General features: G+C 34.7%; 1 protein-coding gene across 13 annotated transcripts in view; it reads right to left on the bottom strand.

Annotated features, from left to right (window-relative positions):
• The window catches only part of MEF2A (myocyte enhancer factor 2A), a 180566-nt gene that overhangs the window by 44216 nt on the left and 115020 nt on the right, over positions 1–21330 (bottom strand). For 8 of the 13 annotated variants that reach the window (XM_005221713.5, XM_005221712.5, XM_059878953.1 and 5 more), the window contains 2 exon segments: positions 2557–2694; positions 224–443 (listed from right to left, as the gene is read on the bottom strand). In XM_005221713.5, the coding sequence (XP_005221770.1) occupies positions 224–443; positions 2557–2694 (358 nt within the window). 13 annotated transcript variants of the gene reach the window in all.

A 21330-nucleotide genomic window follows, 5' to 3' on the forward strand; every position in this document is an offset into this window, starting at 1 on the left:
AAAATAGGAAGGTTCTCTATTTGTTCCACAATACCTGTACAATGCTAGAGCCACAGACTTTCAAAAAAAAAAACACTTTAAAATGGGGGCAATTATGTAGTAGTGACTCTTGCTCATCAAAGCAAGAACATTATGAGTAGCAGAATAAGAAACTGTTCATATTAGCAATTAATTTTTTCATTCTTTTAGTTAAAGAATCAGAAGAATAACTATCAGTACATACCTGCACTGCCAGTACTGGGTGGTCTCTGAGGAGCTCCAGGGGATACATTTCTATGTAATGTGGCTTGAGGTGGAGAGAGCATGCTTGTATCTGCTAATGCTGAGCTGGCTGCCAAAGATGGGGACACAAGTGAACTCCCTGGGTTAGTGTAAGACAAAGCACTGGGGCTGGTCACAGGGACTGTGACAGACATTGAGAAATTCTGAGGTGGCAAACCGGGCTGTAAATAAAGAACAAGGAAGAGAAAACTGTTAGTTTCATTTTCATCTACTTAAATTTAATAACTTACGCACTTTAATTTGGTAAGGTAACACTAGTTACTAAAAGCAGAAGATGGAGGTAAGTTCTTAAAATAAATTTGCAGGTTTAAGTTACTTTCTTTACAATTATATGAGAATATTTACCATGAACATTTCCAATTTCAATTTTTATACAGTAATACATATATGCTAGTATAATATATACATTATATATTTCAAATATTCATAGAGATGAACATGAAAGGCCAGAACCTGATATTAAAGATGTGCTGTCCAACTTAAAACATTATAAATACATCACTGTTACCAAGAAAGCATAAATTAGCACTTATATACATGCAAATAAGTTTAGTAACATGACACTTCAGTTGGGAGATTCCAAATATAACAAAAGAGAGAAAGGATGTACACGTATCATAAACTTCATACATCAAATCTGCCCTTGTCTGATTTAATTCACTACACTTCTTAATGGACAAAACTGGAAAAAAAAAAAAAAAAAAAATCCAAATTTTTCTATGTATATAAAACACAATGTAACGAGTGTAATAAAAATGCAAAAAAAAAACTTAAGCAAAATTAACTACTGACAAGTTATCTTTAAATGTATAAAGATTAAATTACAAAGTTATGTTATTTTATTTCCCTCCAAAATATACCATGGTCCCTTAAAAACACTATTTTCTATTTTCCTCTTTCATTTCCTCCATAGGCCACTTATACTTGTTAACCATGATAAATATAACAATCCTCTTTATAATCTGAGAGAAAATAAAAACTTTCCTCTCCTTACATTTTAAAACAGTGATTTCCCAATTAAGGTAATACTGCTAATTCAAAGTTGAAAGAGTATAAATAATTAAGTACTTTATTCAATAGTTTATTTCAAGGAGAAAATTATAACTCATTAAAAGATATAAAACAACAGATATATGATAAAAATTTTTTAAAGGTAAAGCAATTTTATTTATACAAAGTTTTTGCAGGTTAATGTTATCTGCAAGGTCACCAACATCCATATGAGGTCAAAACGAATTTTGCTTTATTTTTTCTGTTGTTATGTTTATTAAGAAGGGTATTACCACAAAAATATCTCCTTAAATCTGTTGTCCATGGGCTTCTTCTTATAGCATCAGACTATTTTGAAGAAATAATCCATAATACATACATTAGGGCATAGTTTTAAGAGAATTAACTCTGGTAGTGAAATAAATAGCAGTGGTACCAATTTATTCATGAAGACTACAACACATATATAGTGTTAGAAAAATTAGATCAAGAATAATGTCTTAAGCAACTCTTGCCAATGGAGCTTCAGTGAGAACTCTTTGAACTATCAAAAGAGCACTTTTTTAGCATTAGATGTGTGAGCATGGAAAATTTTTTAAGTAACTTTGTTTTGCAACCAGTTTAAGAACACTGTTTCCTTAAGTTAAAATCAAGTCAGGGTGCTCTTCCTTAACACTGACAGGGCAAGAAAAGAATAGGAATTTGGAGGTACTGTCGCCAAGTTGTTTTGGGACACTTACAAAGAGTCAAAAAGTAAGCTACTATTATAGCAACTATATAAAATAATTAAAAATAATTTTGAAGCACCAAATTATATAATAAAATCTAGCCATATTTTATAGTCTCAAAATCTAAAGTCTATGTAATATTTTAAAAGTCATGAGAGGGAGAGGGAAGTCTCAAATGCATCCTTATATTTAAAATCATGGGAATTTAAAGCTGGAAGGGACCTTAAAAAATTATGTGAGCCAATTCATTCACTTTACAGATGAGGAAACTGGAATCTAGGATGTTTAGATGCCCTATTCAAAAGTAAGGAGATAGTAGTAGAGCCCAGATTAGGATGTTTTCTCTTCACTTCTACATTTAAGACACTGAAGATGTACTACTGTTAAGATTTCTGCAATTTTATCTTGAGGTTCTATAAATTCAAAACAAATTAATACCACCCCCCTCCCTCCTTCTACTTACTGCTGTCATCACCCACTGTGAAACAAACAACAAGAGGTGTGGTCAGTCTCTTCATGCACAAGATAAAAGCACAAACCATACTTTAGTACTCACTGCGATTTTATGATTCCGCATCATATTATCAAATTCCTCATTAATTTTTTTATATTTTTCTTCTGTATGTGGAGTTAGCACATAGGAAGTATCAGGGTCTGGGCTGTCGCACCCTCTGTGTTCCTTCTTGTTCAGAGCCTAAATAATGAAGTTAACAAAAAGGATCAACAAATAAAAAGTAGAGGTAAAGTAAAAGTACTTACAGGGCCTCGTTTGAAAATAAAATCACTATCTTCATTTAGTTTGCTGAATCTGTCCTCCGAGAGTGGACTGTGCTCAAAGTAATCGTCAGCATCAGGACTCTCACAACCATTAAGGCCTTTTTTTCTTAAAGTCTGAAATACAATTGGAAAATTCACACACAAATGATACTAACTTGCCATGAGTCTTTTTTGTAAAAATTAAGTAAGAGAGCACAGACTGAATGAACTGAGTAATACAAGAGCCACTGAAATGGTTTTAAATGATCACAAGTGTACTGTAATTCTTCAAATAAGGTAATCCTTATACATAAGCAAAATTATGTTCCCATTGTACATTAAGAGAAAAGGAGTATTTCCATATTTGGATTCTTCCTTTCCAAACTTCCTAAAGAATATGAAATTACTCACTGCTCTGATAGTTACAATCTAAATCTGATTACAGCCTGATCAACTTGTCTAACAGGATCAACGAGTATGAGATCCCAAAATATATCAAGATGATACTTTGAGAAGTTATTGCAGCATTTTTATGAAATGAACATTTCAGCAACTTCATCTACTGACATTCCTTTTTGCCTGAGAGTTTATCCCTTTCACCAGAAATAATATGCACGCTATCCCAGTAATTTCATCTCTAATTTGTTCTTAAATGCTATAATTTTCCTGCCAATGCAGGAGATGTAAGAGATGTGGGTTCGATCCCTGGGTTAGGAAGACTCCCCTGGATGAGGAAATAGCAACACACTCCAGTATTCTCAGGGCTTCCCTTATAGCTCCGTTGGTAAAGAATCTGCCTGCAATGTGGGAGACCTGGATTCGCTCCCTGGGTTGGGAAGATCCCCTGGAGAAGGGAAAGGCTACCCACTTCAGTACTCTGGCCTGGAGAATTCCATGGACTATATAGTCCATGGGGTCGCAGAGTCAAAGAGGACTGAGCGACTTCACTTTCAAGTATTCTTCCCTGGAGGATCCATGGACAGAGGAACCTGGAGTTCTAGAGTCCATGTGGTCACAAAGAGTTGGACACAACTGAAGCAACTTAGCATGCACGCACACGGATTTTCCTACGTAATTCTCAAGTATAAAAACTCAAATACTTATTTATGTATGACAGCAATGACTCTTTCCTACATAGAATGTACATATTGCTGACTTCACAAATCTTTAAATTTTGTGATTAAAAACTAATTCAGCAAGATTTTTCCCACCCTCTGCCAGCTGTTTCTATAGAGCTCCTTCATGGATTAATTTAATCCACTGAATTGACTTTCTGGAGAATTTTCTTGAATGTCCTGGACGATACTGATTATTTTTCTGTTTTCTTACTTTAGGATAAAAATAAAGTTGTTTTTTTTTTTCATATTGCATTTTTCTAATTAAAATCACCACAAAATGACTTGTTTAGTTAAAAGAGTAGGGCTTAATATTCTATACAGTATTACTTCCAGAATGTTTAAATTAAAAAAAAAAAAAATCCTCATGGATCTTATTATAGAGTAGAATTTTTTTTAAAGTAGATTTTTAAGCTCAACAACTTGGATAGCTTTTAGATTTGCTGATTTTCAAGCCAACCATAGAGAAATTTTCAGATGTTAAAATTTTCCAAGTAGGCATACCAACTTAGCCTAAGAAATGTTTGAACAATAGACTAACACTAGATGAATGCATTTGTACTGCAAATGATTATGTTAACTTAAGGTATATTTTAAATTAATTCATGATAATGGATCTTGGTATCCTTTCAAATATGATTTATAATAACTATGAATACTATTTTAATTCTTCTTTTCTTGAAAGTAGTAAAATATAAACACACAATACATTAAGATATGAAAATTTTTTAAAAATTTATCTGGTCTATTTTAAAATTTCACTTTATTCAATTTGATGCTTACAGAATTAGAAGTAATCATTGGGACATCTATGTTAGCTGCTCCAATTTCTTGGCATGCACTGGGAATCCCGCCCATAATGCCTCAAACTTCTACCACAACACATCACTAAATATGAGCAGACAGCATCAGTTCAGTTCAGTCACTCAGTCGTGTCCGACTCTTTGCGACCCCATGAATTGCAGCACACCAGGCCTCCCTGTCCATCACCAACTCCCGGAGTTCACTCAGACTCACGTCCATCGAGTTAGTGATGCCATCCAGCCATCTCATCCTCTGTCGTCCCCTTCTCCTCCTGCCCCCAATCCTTCCCAGCATCAGACTCTTCCAATGAGTCAACTCTCTGCATGAGGTGGCCAAAGGACTGGAGTTTCAGCTTTAGCATCAGTCCTTCCAATGAACACCCAGGACTGATCTCCGTTAGAATGGACTGGTTGGATCTCCTTGCAGTCCAAGGGACTCTCAAGAGTTTTCTCCAACACCACAGTTCAAAAGCATCAATTCTTTGGTGCTCAGCTTTCTTCACAGTCCAACTATCACATCCATACATGACCACTGGAAAAACCATAGCCTTGACTAGAAGGACCTTTGTTAGCAAAGTAATGTCTGCTTTTGAATATGCTATCTAGGTTGGAAATAGCTATCTAGGTTGGAATGCTATCTAGGTTGGAAACACATACTCCTTCCTTCCAAGGAGTATGTGTCTTTTAATATCATGGCTGCAATCACCATCTGCAGTGATTTTGGAGCCCAAAAAAATAAAGTCTGACACTGTTCCTACTGTTTCCCCATCTATGTGCCATGAAGTGATGGGACCAGATGCCATGACCTTCGTTTTCTGAATGTTGAGCTTTAAGCCAACTTTTTCACTCTCCTCTTTCACTTTCATCAAGAGGCTTTCTACTTCCTCTTCACTTTCTGCCATAAGGGTGGTGTCATCTGCATATCTGAGGTTATTGATATTTCTCCGGGCAATCTTGATTCCAGCTTGTGCTTCTTCCAGCCCAGTGTTTCTCATGATGTACTCTGCATAGAAGTTAAAGAAGCAGGGTGACAATATACAGCCTTGACGTATTCCTTTTCCTATTTGGAACCAGTCTGTTGTTCCATGTCCAGTTCTGTTGCTTCCTGACCTGCATACAGGTTTCTCAAAAGGCAGGTCAGGTGGTCTGGTATTCCCATCTCTTTCAGAATTTTCCACAGTTTATTGTGATCCACACAGTCAAAGGCTTTGGCATAGTCAATGAAGCAGAAATAGATGTTTTTCTGGAACTCTCTTGCTTTTTCTATGATCCAGCGGATGTTGGCAATTTGGTCTCTGGTTCCTCTGCCTTTTCTAAAACCAGCTTTGTACATCAGGAAGTTCACGGTTCACATATTGCTGAAGCCTGGCTTGGAGAATTTTGAGCACTGCTTTACTAGAGTGTGAGGCAGCATACACCACACCTATTTCTCCAAAATTGGCCTCAAGGCTCTAAGTAATATATGTGGGTCTAAGTAATCATTGAACTTTTATGTATACTTGGTCATAAAAAGTCCTATTGTTTATAACTAAAAGGTGAAGATAAATTCTGCCCCATTCATGGTAGCAAGTTCTGCCTGCCAAAGCTCCGCAACTTGCTATCAGCAATGAAGATGTTAACACTCGAATACTGGAACACAATCAACTCTTATAACCAACACAGCTATAGAAACAGAACAAATACAGTAGATGCCTATATACAGATTTTATCACAAAGTTGATTTATTCTACCCTGAAATCTCCAGATATTTTCCCCTCATATTCCTATACCTTAAGGCTAGGTAATTCACAGTCTTGCTCTTCTACTAACAACAATCACCCGAGTGTGTCTCTCTGAACATTTTCAAATTACAGAAGAAAAAGAATATGGTCTTTGTTTAATAATCACACACTTTTATCCTAGAAGAATAGGGTTAACCCTACTTGTACTAATGAGGAAGAAAAGTGTTCTGGTATCTCCAGTTCTGCAAGCCTTCACTTTAGATGGGGTTCCTGTCATGGTGAGAGAATTCAAGAGGTTGTATCAGCTCTACAGATAAGCTCATGTACCTCTGCTGGATATCCAACTTGGGTTTTATCACTAGAACATGAAGAGTTGTTTTGAGGATCCAACTACCATAAAAAGACTTTTTCTGTCTTCTTTATCAATACCCCATAGCATAATATTAAGAGTTTCTCCTGTGTCACTGGTACTAACAAGTGGAATTCTGGTATCTATTAACAAGGCCAGGCGAGGCATCTAAGAAACAGGCTAGCTTCAGCTTTCTTAAATGCTGCAAGCCAGCCGCAATAAAAACACTTGGAAAACACAACCTGAAAGGTCACCATTAAGGGGGCAGTCTGCTTTTAAGTGTGAACATTCAAGAATATTAGCACTGTGTACTCTCTATAGTTATTACTGATGATAATAATGTTCCACATTCTTAAGTAAGCAAGATTTTAAAGTGTTTTATTCTTGTACATGTGATGGACATTTTTTGAGGCCATTATGGCAAAACTTAAGGGGAAGACTCTATTGTTCCAGAATAATTTGATATTTCAGGGGCATACATCACTTAACTTAATGTATCCTATTTGCTTTTCTTAAATGACTGTATTCTGAAATATAGATTATGAATTGCTAAAGGGATCAATGGGTGATGAAAAATTAAATTATTAATCAATTTAAGCTGTCTTGATACAATCTGTTCTGTGTCTTTATATCAGTGTTCCAAATATATCTAAAGGGTCTAACTAGAAACATTATTTACATGAAATTGTAAAATTAGTGTACCTACAAATTTTATCAGTCCATTTCTACAGAAGACATTTTATTTTTGGAGTGTCAGTTAAACACCTTTACAAAAACAAACTTTCTACTTGTCACAACAAAGTTAAATTCTATTATGATTTTAATAGCTTTTCTTTTTGTGATATTGGGGAATTTTACGTAGATTTAAAATAATACCCTTAGATAACATTTACCTTCAATACTCGTTACATAAAGACAGATTGTAAAAATTTCTTAAATGGATGAAAAATAACTGCTAAGTGTCCTTAATTTAAAGCAATGCATTCATTAGGACACATCCTTCCAGGTTATCTGATTCACTGTGGTTTGTGCCGGTCTTCAAGCTCTTTTACAACTCTGCAGAAACAAGTTTATTTGTAGAAAGCTGAGACTAATACAAATAATTACTGTTTATAGACATACAAATAGATTCTGTCTGCAGGAGGTCTCAACTGATCTCTTTTCTCACTGAAGAAGAGGTCAGTTTTGCATCTATGAAGAAAATTCATTTTGCCTTCTTGATGAGTTTAGAGTGTTATTCACTCAGTCACATTCAACTCTGCGACCCCATGGACTCTGGTGGAGGAGCCCGCCAGACTCCTCTCTCCCCTGGCATTCTCCAGGCAAGAATACTGGAGTGGGTAGCCATTCCCTTCTCCAGGGATCTTCCCAGCCCAGGGACTGAATCTGGGTCCCCTGCATTGCAGGAAGATTCTTCACTGTCTGAACCACCTGAAAAGCTTCTAGATGGGCTTATGCACTTCTCTTTGGCTTTACCTTTAACCAGTTGCAACATTTTTTGTGCTCCCTCAGAAATCAGTAAGTTAAACTCTTGACATGTTCATTATATAGCTGAGAGTCATGATTTTACCTTTTGCTGGAGAAAAAAAAAAAAAACCTGTTTAACAGTTTTAAGAGTGAAATCACCCTTGACTCATGATTCACAGCAGATCCAAATGCAGGGGAAAGAGTCTGTTCTTTTTAGAACTTAGTACTGGACTGAGTATTGATTTTTAAAAGAAAAAACAATGTGCTGTTAAAATTTTTGAAAGTATTTGATTATCTAATTAATGACCTGTATTAATTATGGTATCAACAACTAAGATAATTATGATCAGAGGATTATCAGATTTCAGTTATCTTATTCAAGAAATTAAGAATAATCCTTAATTTTTGTGACAATTCATAAATGAAATTATTATTCATACAACAGTATTAAGAGCATAATCATCTAAAAGATAATTATGCAAACCACAGACTCTCTCGAAACAGGGTTCCTTCTCCATCTGAAGCTTACGAGGGCCAAAGTAAAATTCAAGCTATTGGGGAAAGAGTAGGTAGTGTTTTGCCTATAAGCATTTCCAGGGAGAAGGAATCCCTATAATATATCTAAACTTTCCACACAGGATATGCCCAAATTAAACTTACAAGTAAGAGGATGTTTTCTTCTCAGTTTTGGTATTAATTAAATCAGTTTTGTTGAAATGAAGAGTAACTTGAAGCTCACTTTATAGTTGGGTGAGAGTAATGATTTTGTACCTTCTTCCAAATCTATTCTGAAACTTTGAAGAACTATACACCCAAGTGGCGAATGCACATTTTCATTTGGATATTTGGCTAATATCACTATTTCAATTTAATCAAGATGGAATTTATTACCTTTTATCAAGTATCAATACATCTCCTCTTTGGACTTAGCTATTTCTAGTCAACACAGCAAGCAATCTTGCTGTTTACTTTGCTCTCTCCCCACATTAACGTGGAATTCCAAATTTTGTAGATACATTATTCCATTTCTACTGCCACCATACTCATGCAGGCCTGTGCTGCTTTATACCTGGCCTCTTATTATACCTCCCTTTACTTCTCTTCCTTCTCATTTGTCCCATAAATTGTTACAGACTCAGTTCTCTTCCATATCACTTTGTCTGTCACCCTTGTTTTAAACATTTGATGGCTCTCGGTGATCTAAAAGCAGTACTCTCTCAACTTTTTAGATTATCCCACCCCACCTGTAAACATATTTCATGCACAACCCCCAATATATGCATACACTGAAAAAATTATAAGCATGAATGACTGTCAATCTTCTAAAATAGTAACAAACGTATCTTGGGATAAAATATAATTTCTATTATTTTCTCCCTGAACCCCAGTAGTTTTATACATCTTACATCCCTCCTGAAATAACAAATGTGGAGTACAAAATCAAAATTCCTTATCCTAACTGCGAGTTACCTAAAAGCCTTTTTTTCCTTTCCCATTTTTATGCTCCCTGAAACTTCTGACCCAGCCAGAGTAGTCAAAATTATTGTCCTCCTTACAGTCATAAAAATCCCTCACTGATGTCACCCCACTTGCTTGAAACCCTATCTTCTCTCTTATCTGTATGACTATCTTATAAGCTCACTGTGGCCTAGTTTAAACTGCATTTTTCCATGAAACCTTCTTTCCCCACTGCTTCATATACTGAAATTGTAAGAGCACTTACTCTTTAGAGCATTCATGTAACATATGCAACATTGTATTTACTTATCTTCTGCATATTTTCTGTATTCTTCAACTAATGTATGAACTTTCAAAGACTGAAGTCTAGACTGCTTTACATTTTCAGAGTCTAGACAAACAAGGTGTCACACACACATGAAGTATGTGTTTATTAATACCTGCACAATAAAAAAAACTACATAGCAAAGAAGAGACCAGGATGATGTGATGTTACTTCAGATGTTTTCTAAAACATAAAGTTATGAATTTGCTATATTTTAGCAATAATATAAGGCAATTCACAGACATTAATTTGTACTAGGTTGATCCACAGAAATTATTGACAGCTGACTGCATTTGAATCACAAAAATACAATTTTATAACTATAATTTCATATGCAAGTTCAACTCATAACAATCTAGACTCTGAAAGCTTCTGGGATACTCTCCAGTGGGCTTTTGGATAGGAAAGATTAGAACTGGTAGTGCAAGAAGACCTCTCATTTTAAGTGTACATTTAGCTATAATCAACTAACAGCCAAAAGTTCTTATTTTGGATCTATGTTGAATAAAGAACACTGAAGAATAAACCAAGAGGTCTAAAAATCAAAAGTCATACTTTTCTTAAATAAGAGAAACTCCATGTCATCTATAGAGGATCAACCCTGTTAAAAAAATTATGTTAGCACTGAGACAAAGGTCCATAGTTCACTAAATCTTTTATACTACTGAGAAAGCATCAGCAAGACAGTATCATAACTTAAGTTTCTTTAAAATTTGGGAATTATGTTCTGGTTACAAAAATGGCTAATTGTGTAAGAACCTAGAACATCAATTAGTTTCACATGAAGACCATCAGTTGTGCCTTCAGGAGAGTCTTTTTGCACACTAGCCATGGTGGCAGAGATGAGGGACTATGGAAACTTTGAGACAGAGTTCCTCTTCAGGCCTTAAAGAAGCCAGGTATTCCTTTCAGACTTGGGTGCCATCTGCCTATATTTTTCCAATAAATTCTTCTTTAGTTAGAGTCACTTCAAATGAATTCCTATTCTTTATAATCAAAGAACCTTGATGAAAAAACCTGTCACAATTCTTTGAGTCATTAGTTAATAGTCTCCTTACCTAAGTCATCTAAGTCTCCTAAGCAAGTCTGGCTAATGCCTCCACAACTGAGACCAGAAAAGATCCCAAGCTTGGAAAAACTTACTCAAATAATGGTATATACACCAACAAAGATCTTTAAAGTCACATGTTCTATTGTTCTACTTATAAAGTATTCACAACCTTGATCTTTCAAGTTCAAAGAAACACTTTTAGAATTCTGGGTATATAAAACACTGTTTGGCTGGCCCTGAACATTTGCTTGTCACTTTCTGGTTTACATTACTAAATCTGTTGGTGAAACTGAAGACAGCAAGAATAAGGGAAGAATAAAAAGGAGATAGAAACCAGGAAAAAGAAACCCGAGGAGGCAAGAACAATGCTGTTTTAGACTTTTTTCTGGATATCTCAGGTTTTTTTTTTAAAACAGAAACATATTTCAAAAAGAATTATAAATTAGGCAGAGGCAGCTAACTTTAAATAGATTTCCTTTTGCTTATATTTTTTCATCAGCAAAAAATAACATTTAAACTTTCAGATATAATAAAAATAACATTTATTCTCCATGGAAATCATATACACGATGCAGATATATATAAAATATATATGCCCTAATACATATATACACACTGTAACCTTTGGTGTTTGTTCACAGAATGAAGAAATCTAGGACTCAGGATATTGTTCATTGTAAATATACTTAAATAAACATTTGAATCATGTGGAGTCTGAAACAAAAACTGATAAAAATCCCAGAGGACTGGTATTTTCTGGAATTTTTAGATGATAATGAATTTTGGATTCAGGAGTCTGTACTGCCTGTTTAACAGAGCCCTTGTCAGATAAGACTGTATTTTTAACTACCGTCAACCAAGAATTAAAAATATTCTTTGACACACTCAATTTCATAATGATAACTGTCAAATTCCATTCCAAAGTAGTAATAATCATAGCACCTAGAAGTGAAACTAGGGAATTAAAAGTACTCAAAAGGTATATACACAGAGTTTTAAAATGTACGATGAGCTCATCAATTATACCAATCCACATTATCACCCACCTTAAATCACATTTCAGTGAAACAACTAAGCAACTCCATAAACACTGGCTGAAGGGATAATTTGTCACCTCTAGCATAAAGAATATATGAGTGCTTAAAATTATGGAATGATGTCTTAAATCCCAAGGAACTTAAACTAGATTTTAGAACTGTTTTTAAATGTGAAAAGTTCTCCTTTTTTCCATTTTTAATAATTGTTTCCAATTCTGAAAGATACTTATTCTTCCTAGACACTTTGAAAACAAAAACGTTTTTTAAAAACTGGACATAATACATAAAAGGGCTTCCATCGTAGCTCAGTCGGTAAAAGAATCTGCCTACAGTGCAGGAGACCTGGGTTTGATTCCTGGGTCAGGAAGATCCCCTGCAGAAGGGAATGGCAACCCACTCCAGTATTCTTGCCTGGAGAATCCCATGGACAGAAGAGGCTGGCAGGCTATAGAACATGGAATCACCAAGAGTTGGACACGACTTAGTGAATAAACCACTACCAATAGAAGGTGCATCAAAATTTATATAAAATTCAACAATTACAAAGTGAACAACAGTAATTCTAATCAGGTCAAAAAATACACTAGAACCAGAACCGTGTGTATCTCCTTCAATCACATAACCCTCCCCTCTCTCCTCCATAGTAATACCATCCTAAGTCTGTGGTGTCGACTTCCTGTACTTTTATCTTCCTGTACTTTTACTTCAACCTATTAGCTATTATGAAAATGGAGCTATGCACATTTTTGAAGACATAGTTTACTGTTTATCTGCACACACTTCTCCAGGGTATATTCTTAAGAGCAGAATTGTTAATTCATAAAATGATATCGTCACACTAGATAATGCTGAACAATTTTTTAAAGTAGTTGTATCAACGTATTCTACCTGCAATGAAGATTTAACTTGCTTTCCCTTCATTACCAAGAAAATGAAACACATTTCAAAATTACTGGCCATTTGCATTTTCTCTTTTGTGAGGTGCCAAGTGTTCCAGGACTTTGCCAATTTTCTATTGAGTTGTCTTTTTCTTATCGCTTTACAGTCATTCTTTTACTTGTAATCAACATAAGTTCTTTGTCACTTTTATGTACTGTTGAAAAAAAATCCTTTCCTATTCTGTGACATGTTTAACACTTGCCTCTGGATGAAAACAGGTTCTTAATAAAATCAAATTTATTCATTTTTCCTTTACAATTATCCTTTATGGTAGCAACGTTTATGTCTTGTACAAGAATTCCTTCCCTACCTAAAAATCATGAAGATATTCTCCTATATTATATCCCAGAAGTGTTACAATTTTGCCTTTCACATTTAGGTTGATAATATTTCAGGATATCAATTTTGTATAAGATACAAGGTAGGTTCAATCTCACAGTTCCCCAGTATATATGTATCCAATTATCCCAGCATCACTGCTTAAAGAGTTGGTTCTTTCCCCCTTTGACGTGCAATACCACATTATGTGCATGGTTCTTTTTTTGAGCTATTACTTCACTCATATATTTAGTATTTGTCCCAATGCCACATTACTATAGCTATAACATTAGTCTCAATATATTGTAATACAAAGCTTCTCATCTTGCTATTCTTCAGAGTATCTTCTTATCCCCTTGAATTTCCCTATATATTTAAGGATCAGTTTTTGAATTCTTGAAAAAATTAATTCCTTGGGATCTTGACTGGCATTTCCTTGACTCTATATGGATTATTTATGTAGCATGGACATATTAAAACTTTCAGTCCATAATAATAGGATACTCTGCTAAGTCAACCCTGATTCCTGGGATAAATCCAACTTATAATGCGTGAATTAGAACACAGCCTAAATCCCCAATTTAATCCTACTTCCCTATTCAAACCAAGTGGAATAGCATCATATAAATCTCAACATAGCTAAAAATCTATCATAATTAACAGATGAGGTAACAGTCTATTTCTATAAACTTTTATCTGTTTCCAGCTTATCATTCTTACAATTATTTGACCACTTAGACTTTTAAATACCTTTAACAGCTGTCCAATGACCACAGGACAAATGTCAAATGTCACAGCCTGGAATACAAGACATTCCATCAACTATACCCAATTTGTTTTCCAATCTGTTTTTCCTTTATTACTCCTCTACACAAACTCTCTATTCAACAGAAATTCTGTGTATGATGTGAAACAGATATTGATTTTTTTCTATGTGCATACCCCAAATCATTCAGTAGCTAATATATCCAAGAAATGCTAGTTATAATACTAATTATATCTGAATTGTTATTAAGAAAAATATCAAATGATAGTATTTGAGAATTGTAATAACACATCTCACAAAACAGCTAAATATCTACCTAAACTCTTAACTTTCTACTGTCCTGTGGAATGTAACTGGTAGGTTTCACTCTTCAAAGTAACAGAGCAATTTTTAAAAACTTAATGAGCTATACAAATGTGGAAAACAGCAATAACAATATTCTAATTACTTAATACTATGAGATAATTCTGTATGAACACTGGTGGCATCAAGAAGCAAGCAAAAATTTTAAATTCCTATACAAATACTAGTTGATATTTCCAAGTTTTGTTCGTAGAACATAAATATTTTTGAAGTTAAGACAGATTCTAGAAATAAGTCAAGTCCAGAAATTGCCACAAAATAACTAACCAGTTATATGCAAAGAAAATTTGTACAGAAGCAAAATCTTTCAGAAAAAGATTCTCTGTTAAAGTATAAGAGGTAAATTCCAATATGAGTAATCAAGCATTCATACATTCAAGAAGACTCAAGCATATAGCTTATTTACCAAAATTATTCACTAACATTTTCAAAACAGTATTAAAAGTTTACTTTCTGGTACTTTAGTGCTAATGAACTAAAATAAGAACTACTAGAAATATTATTTGAATAAATAAATATAATCACATACCAGTGTGCTAGAACAGCCTTAGGATACATAAGGATTAAAGCATACATTAAAGGTATGAATCAATCCCTCAAACAAAAACCTAGATAATTATAATGTATGTGCATACTATCATTCAAAACTGTTTATATAAGCAGTTTACACTACCACTGGAATTGTTTATAGGTACAACACTGATTGCACAATTGTAAATTAAAAAGTACAGTTATGACTATCTATTCCAAGAAAATATCTTGCTTTCTTCAGACTCTATAGATTCCAAAACTGAGTTCCTCTCAGGACTGAGCTACAAAAATAACTTCAAAATATTAGGTTGGTGCAAACGTAATTGTGGTTTGAAGTGTGAATTTCAAATCATTATAACTAGCCTCAAATACACCTTTATTAATCAAAATAGGTACCATTATAATCAACACATTTTTGCCAATGAGAAGTAAGTTTGCTTATTCCTGTAACATAAAAATCTGTGCTTTGGGATTCAAGGAACTCTTGGAAAGCAACTTCTGCCTCCTGCTGGTTGTGGAAGTGTTTTCCCTACAAAAAGTTGTTGAGATGCTTGAAGAAGTGGTAGTCAGTTGGCAAGAAGTCAGGTGAATATGGTGGATGAGGTAAAACTTCATAGTCCTATTCATTCAACTTCTGAAGTGTTGGTTGTGCGATGTGTGATGAGCGCTGTTGAGGAGAATTGGGCCCATTCTGTTAACCAATGCCAGCTGCAGGTGTTGCAGTTTTCTATGGATCCCGCTGATTTGCTGAGCATACTTCTCAGATGTAATGGGTTTGCTGGGATTCAGAAAGGTGTAGTGGATCAGATGCACGCAGACCACCAAATAGTGACCATGACCTTTTCTGGTGCAACTTTGGCTTTGGGAAGTGTTTTGGAGCTTCTTCTCAGTCCAACCACTGAACTAGTCATCACTGGTTGTCATATAAAATACACTTTCCATCGCACCTCACAGTCCGATTGAGAAATGGTTCACTGTTGTTGCACAGAATAAGATGACAATTCAAAACGACCATTTTTTAAATTTTCAGTCAGCTCATGAGGTACCCACTTATTGAGCTTTTTCGCCTTTCCAATTTGTTTCAAATGCCAAACGACAGTAAAATGGTCGACACTGAGTTCTTAGGTAACTTCTCCTATGATCATCTCAAGTGGTCAATGGCAACTTTCAATGGCTGGCCACTATGCTCCTCATCTTCAAAGCTACTGTCTCTTTTGCAAAACTTCTTGAACCACCACTGCACTGTATGTTCGTTAGCAGTTCCTGGGCCAAATGCATTGTTGATGTTGTGAGTGGTCTCCACTGCTTTATGACCCATTTTGAACTCAAATAAGAAAATTCCTTGAATTTGCTTTTTTTCTAACATCATTTCCCTAATCTAAAATACACAGGAAATAAGAAATCATTAGTAAAAAAAAAAAAAATAGAGTAAGAAATGTGTATTAAAATGATATATAACAAAACCACATTTAAGAATGTATTCCAATATCAAAGGCAAATTTCAACACGACAAAACCACAATTACTTGTGCATCAATAAATATAATATATAGTTATCCTCTTAATTTTAAATGGCCAGTTTTTTTTTTAACTGAATGTCTATATTAGCTATCTTTATATAAAATAACTGAAATATCACTTAAGACTATAGATATATGCCGACTGAGCTATCCTCATTCTATTACTCTTTATATCTTTGATGAATATTTAAATAGATAGGTCGCCGATGCCATCTCTCCTTCGAATACCCTGGATCAGCCGGGGCTGGACCCCGGCAGATATATCTTGCTTTTCAGGCATACCCATATCATTGTTGAATATGGTAAGCACTCTACATCTTTTGCTCTAAACAGGCTTCTAGCTTTAATAGTGATATAATGTTTATATGCTGAATGGTTAATATTTGGTGGTAAACATCAGTATCTTAGAATTCTAAGTGCCTTGAATCCATACTGAAATGTATCCAACAAAGGGACTTCTGAGGTAAGATAAGAATATAGCCACACATAATCCTATTAGGGAAACAGAGAAATATGTCCAGTTATCACCATATTCCTAGTGTCCAGTACAATGTCTCATATACAGTATGATAAACATCAGTTGATAAATTAAAAAATGAAGAAATAATGCATTACATCCAATACTTGTACCCTTTTCTCTTCACTTCTCTTCAACCCCTTTCAAAAAAATTATAAGGCAATTCTAAAAATTTACAGCTTGGGAAGTGCAAGACTCAGTAAAACTCAGGTAGCTTTATTAGGCTCTTTCAACAGGTACCCAGATCTTCAGAAGGGAGTCAAGGGTATTATACATCTGTTTGGGATCTAGTTTACTTCTCACGTTTTAGCTGTCTCCACTCTTCACACTACACTACAGCTATTCTTAGCTGATTTTTAACTTTGTAAAATAAGCATGCTATGCTTCACTTCCTACTTTTCACATAAGCTGTCCCACCCAGCCTACCTTTCTTCTGATTCTAACCCCCTTTCTCTCTCCAACCCTACCCTTTAAAGGACTCAGGTGATGGTGTCACCTCTAGAGGGAGTTTTTTCTGACCACTCTTCTCCCAATTCTCTGTACCTTCCTTCCCTCCTCGGTCAAAAATTCGGTCAATGTATCGAAGAACTTCCCAAGAAAACAGAACAATTTATCTCATCATAAGCACTGAAACACTCAACCCATGACACACAGGGATATAAAAAGGATACAAAGATATTTATCAATAATCACAAGAAATACATTACAGAAACGTGATTTGTATTATGAAGTGATATATATGTATATATATATCACAACCCTTTCCACCCATGACATGAACTCCTGTTTATTTTTCAGTAACATCAATCTCTGATGGAGAAAAACCTGACTTCAAGAAAATAAAATCACACGCAGAGATGCACAATTCCTTATAAAAACCACACAAATGAAAACCAATAATTGTATGATAAATAATAATATTCAAATACATAGCAAAATGAAAATAGTAAAACCAAAACTGCAGGAGCTACGGTGACTGCTGCGTGAGGTGATGGCGCAGGACATGTGGGTGGAAGAGGAGGGCCGTGAGGATTGGGGGCCTCACCCTGTGCATCACCGTCCTGCTGCTTCAGGCTCTGTTAGAATAAAAGAGCAGGGCAGGGGGCTGGAGGTGGAGGAAAGCTTTGTCTTGTCTTCAGATGTTTCATTATTTTTTCCCTTTCCCTGCCGCTCCACTGCAGCCCTGTAAAACATTAGGCAAGCCTCTTAAACACTCCCTGTCTGTTCCATTCCTCATCTGTAATATGGGGAGAAAAAACTGATGGGCTCAAAGAGACTTTTTGAGGATGTAATAATACTGTCAGAAATCCTAAACATAATCGCACCTCCAGTTCTGTAGCTAGGTAATCTCAGGAGAAAAAGTCATCTATCTTTTTTGCTCAACTGAGGAACTGGAGTCCATCTCCCCACACATCCCCACCAGATCCCCTAAATACATTCAAAGAAGCACTTGATAATCATATAGAATTAAATCAAAATGTCACCCATTAACAACAGTTTGCAATTCACACCAATATCAGCATACTATCTTGAACTACTCTTTAGAAGGTCTTAAAAATTATGACTTATGCTTGCTCACGACTGAAATTATTTCAGAGAAGTCTTAGGGATAAAAATATTTTAAAAGCTGGATAACCACTGCCAAGAGACTGCATGTTAACTTGAAGTTTCAGTCTCACTGCACTTAGGACAAGTTGATTCAAGTTAATACCAGGATGCTCAGGTCTCATTTCAAAAGTTTCTGATGCAATAGGTCTGAGTTGGAACCTCAAAACTTTTTAACAAGTTCTCTGGTAATCTTGATGCTTCTGGTCAAGGCATCACACTTTAAGAACCACTGATTTTAAATAGCATGAATCACTGGTATGATTACTTTTGCTACCAGCTGTTTATATTTAATAATTCATAAACGCATCTTATATTGATGCCCTATCCTCCTTTCTACATTATTTGCAAATTCTGTTGTAATTTTAAAGCAGGGAAGAACTATTAAGACTCAAAAAGTAGATTTTCTCTTCCTTCAGAATGCAAATTATCATCATTTTACTTCATTCATCACTGTGCCTCAATTTCCTCAACTGTGAAATGGGGACAATTAGAGGGATTCAATAAAATAATTTTGTCATTGTCATTAAGTCACTAAGTTGTGTCTGACTCTTTGTGACCCCATGGACTGCAGTGTTCCAGCTCCTTTGTCCTCCACTATTTCCCAGAGTTTGCTCAAATTTATGTCCCTTGAGTTGGTGATGCTATCTAACCATCTCATCAATAAGATAATAATATCAATAAAAGCCCTTGGAAGAGTACCAGGTCATAATGAGTACATTGAGAAATGCAATTACCTCACTAATTTTCTGTTCATTATTGAGGAAAACTTACTCATGTTTGTCATATGTTAATACATTACTGGTATATGTATAAAATCTTATCTGTTTATGGTGAAATGTTGCAGAGCTCCGATGGATCTGGTAAACTGGGGAACAAAGGGAGGAGTTAATGTTAAAGACCCAGGTTCTAATCCCACTTTTCCCATTAAACTGCTACACAACTCTAGGCAAGTCATTTAACTCTGGTCTCAATTTCTGCTTCTGAAAAAGCTTACCTTGGATATGAAGATCAAATAATATATAATGCAAGTGAAAAGAAATTTTTTAAATACTATAGTATTCTGTGATAAATAAAGTACCTCTATTTGGGAACAGTTCACAAGATATTAATAAGAAAGACAAATGGTCATGGCTTCTGTATTTACATGCTTAAATGGCAGCACAATGATCTGAATCACCACATTAACTATTTATTGAATGTTCAATACCACCAAGTCATTATTTTAAATATATTACATGGAGAAATACCTAATATTTCAAATATTATTGCAGATACTGCAAAGTGAAAGCTATGTCATTACAAAGTAATCTTGGGCATTTATTGTGTAGCAGCTGCTACTTCACTTCATCCCTTTAGCATAATTTTTATTTTGATGCAGAACCATTCTATGGTCTAGGCTTTTATTGAGTTTAAATTCAATTTATACACACATGTGAATGAATAATGGCAACTAATTACCCTGGTGATTTTCATTTCTAGTTTCTAATACTCTAGGATATATCTAATATTCTTATAAAATTGCATAATAAAGTTCACAGATTTTTAAATCAATATCCTGAAAAGAAGATTTAGGGGTCATAACATTTCCTTTGTACCTTCGGTTAAATTACTATCTTTGATAGGACCAAACAAAATCTGCCATCTTTTTTTGTGTACTTAAATAAAAAGATATAATGTATATCTTTGATGTTTTTTAATCAACTATACGTAATAAAGTAGTAAAACTCATTTTTTAATAAAGAATGTACCACATCATAGGTGATATATATATCCAACACTGCAAACCTTAATTTAAAAATACCTAAATGCAACTTAAAATACATAAATGCTGTTGATTTTTAATAAGCTATAAAGAAAAAAATTCTTATCAACTATGATTAAAATGTTAAAACTGATTAAAATTTTAAAAGACTAGTTTTAAAATGTAATTAATATGAAATAAAAAAAGCAAAGATACAAACACCATTCTGTATATGTGTTCTTAATACCTGTGGTTAAAACCTGGAAGGTAGATGAATGTATCATGTCCTCCTATGTTTATCATCACAATATTCAAATACCAACTACTTCTACTTTATTGTATTTATTCTACAGCACTCCCAGAAAACATATTAGATTTAATTTCATGTGTGTCCTTATTTCGTAGACTATGTAGATGTGCTCAACAGTACAGGGCACGCATCCCTCTCTTCTACACAGTACATGCCAAAAGGGCCTGTGTGTTAGATCCAATAGAATAGAAATGCATCCACACAAGACTCCATTTTAACATATTCCAGATTCTGTCAAAGAATATTTTAGTAATATGGGGGAAAGTAAAATCCTGCTAGTTTTAAAAACTATCATATGCAACAGGAAATGGGTGACTTCAGAGGCCATATGAAAGTTGTTCATGAAGTTTTCAGTTAGTCTCACTGTTGTTTATACTACATAAGGAAACAGTCTAAAGTAGATCACTTGAAGCTGTTCATGACTCTATTTACTGCTGATGTACTCAGCCACATGAGATAGCCAAAGAGTCCAAAACCAACTTGTCATAAGTTTAATATAAAATCTTCAGTTGGTAAAAGTATATTTCAGTGGTTTACAGAACTATAGGTAGGAAAAAAAACAGTATTGTGGCTTGATTTTGAAATCTAAAAATCACTTTGTGGAGTCCCTGGCACACAGGAGTCCCTCAAAAATGT

Source organism: Bos taurus, chromosome 21 (assembly GCF_002263795.3).
Source record: "Bos taurus isolate L1 Dominette 01449 registration number 42190680 breed Hereford chromosome 21, ARS-UCD2.0, whole genome shotgun sequence".
In the NCBI taxonomy this organism is placed as follows: domain Eukaryota; kingdom Metazoa; phylum Chordata; class Mammalia; order Artiodactyla; family Bovidae; genus Bos; species Bos taurus.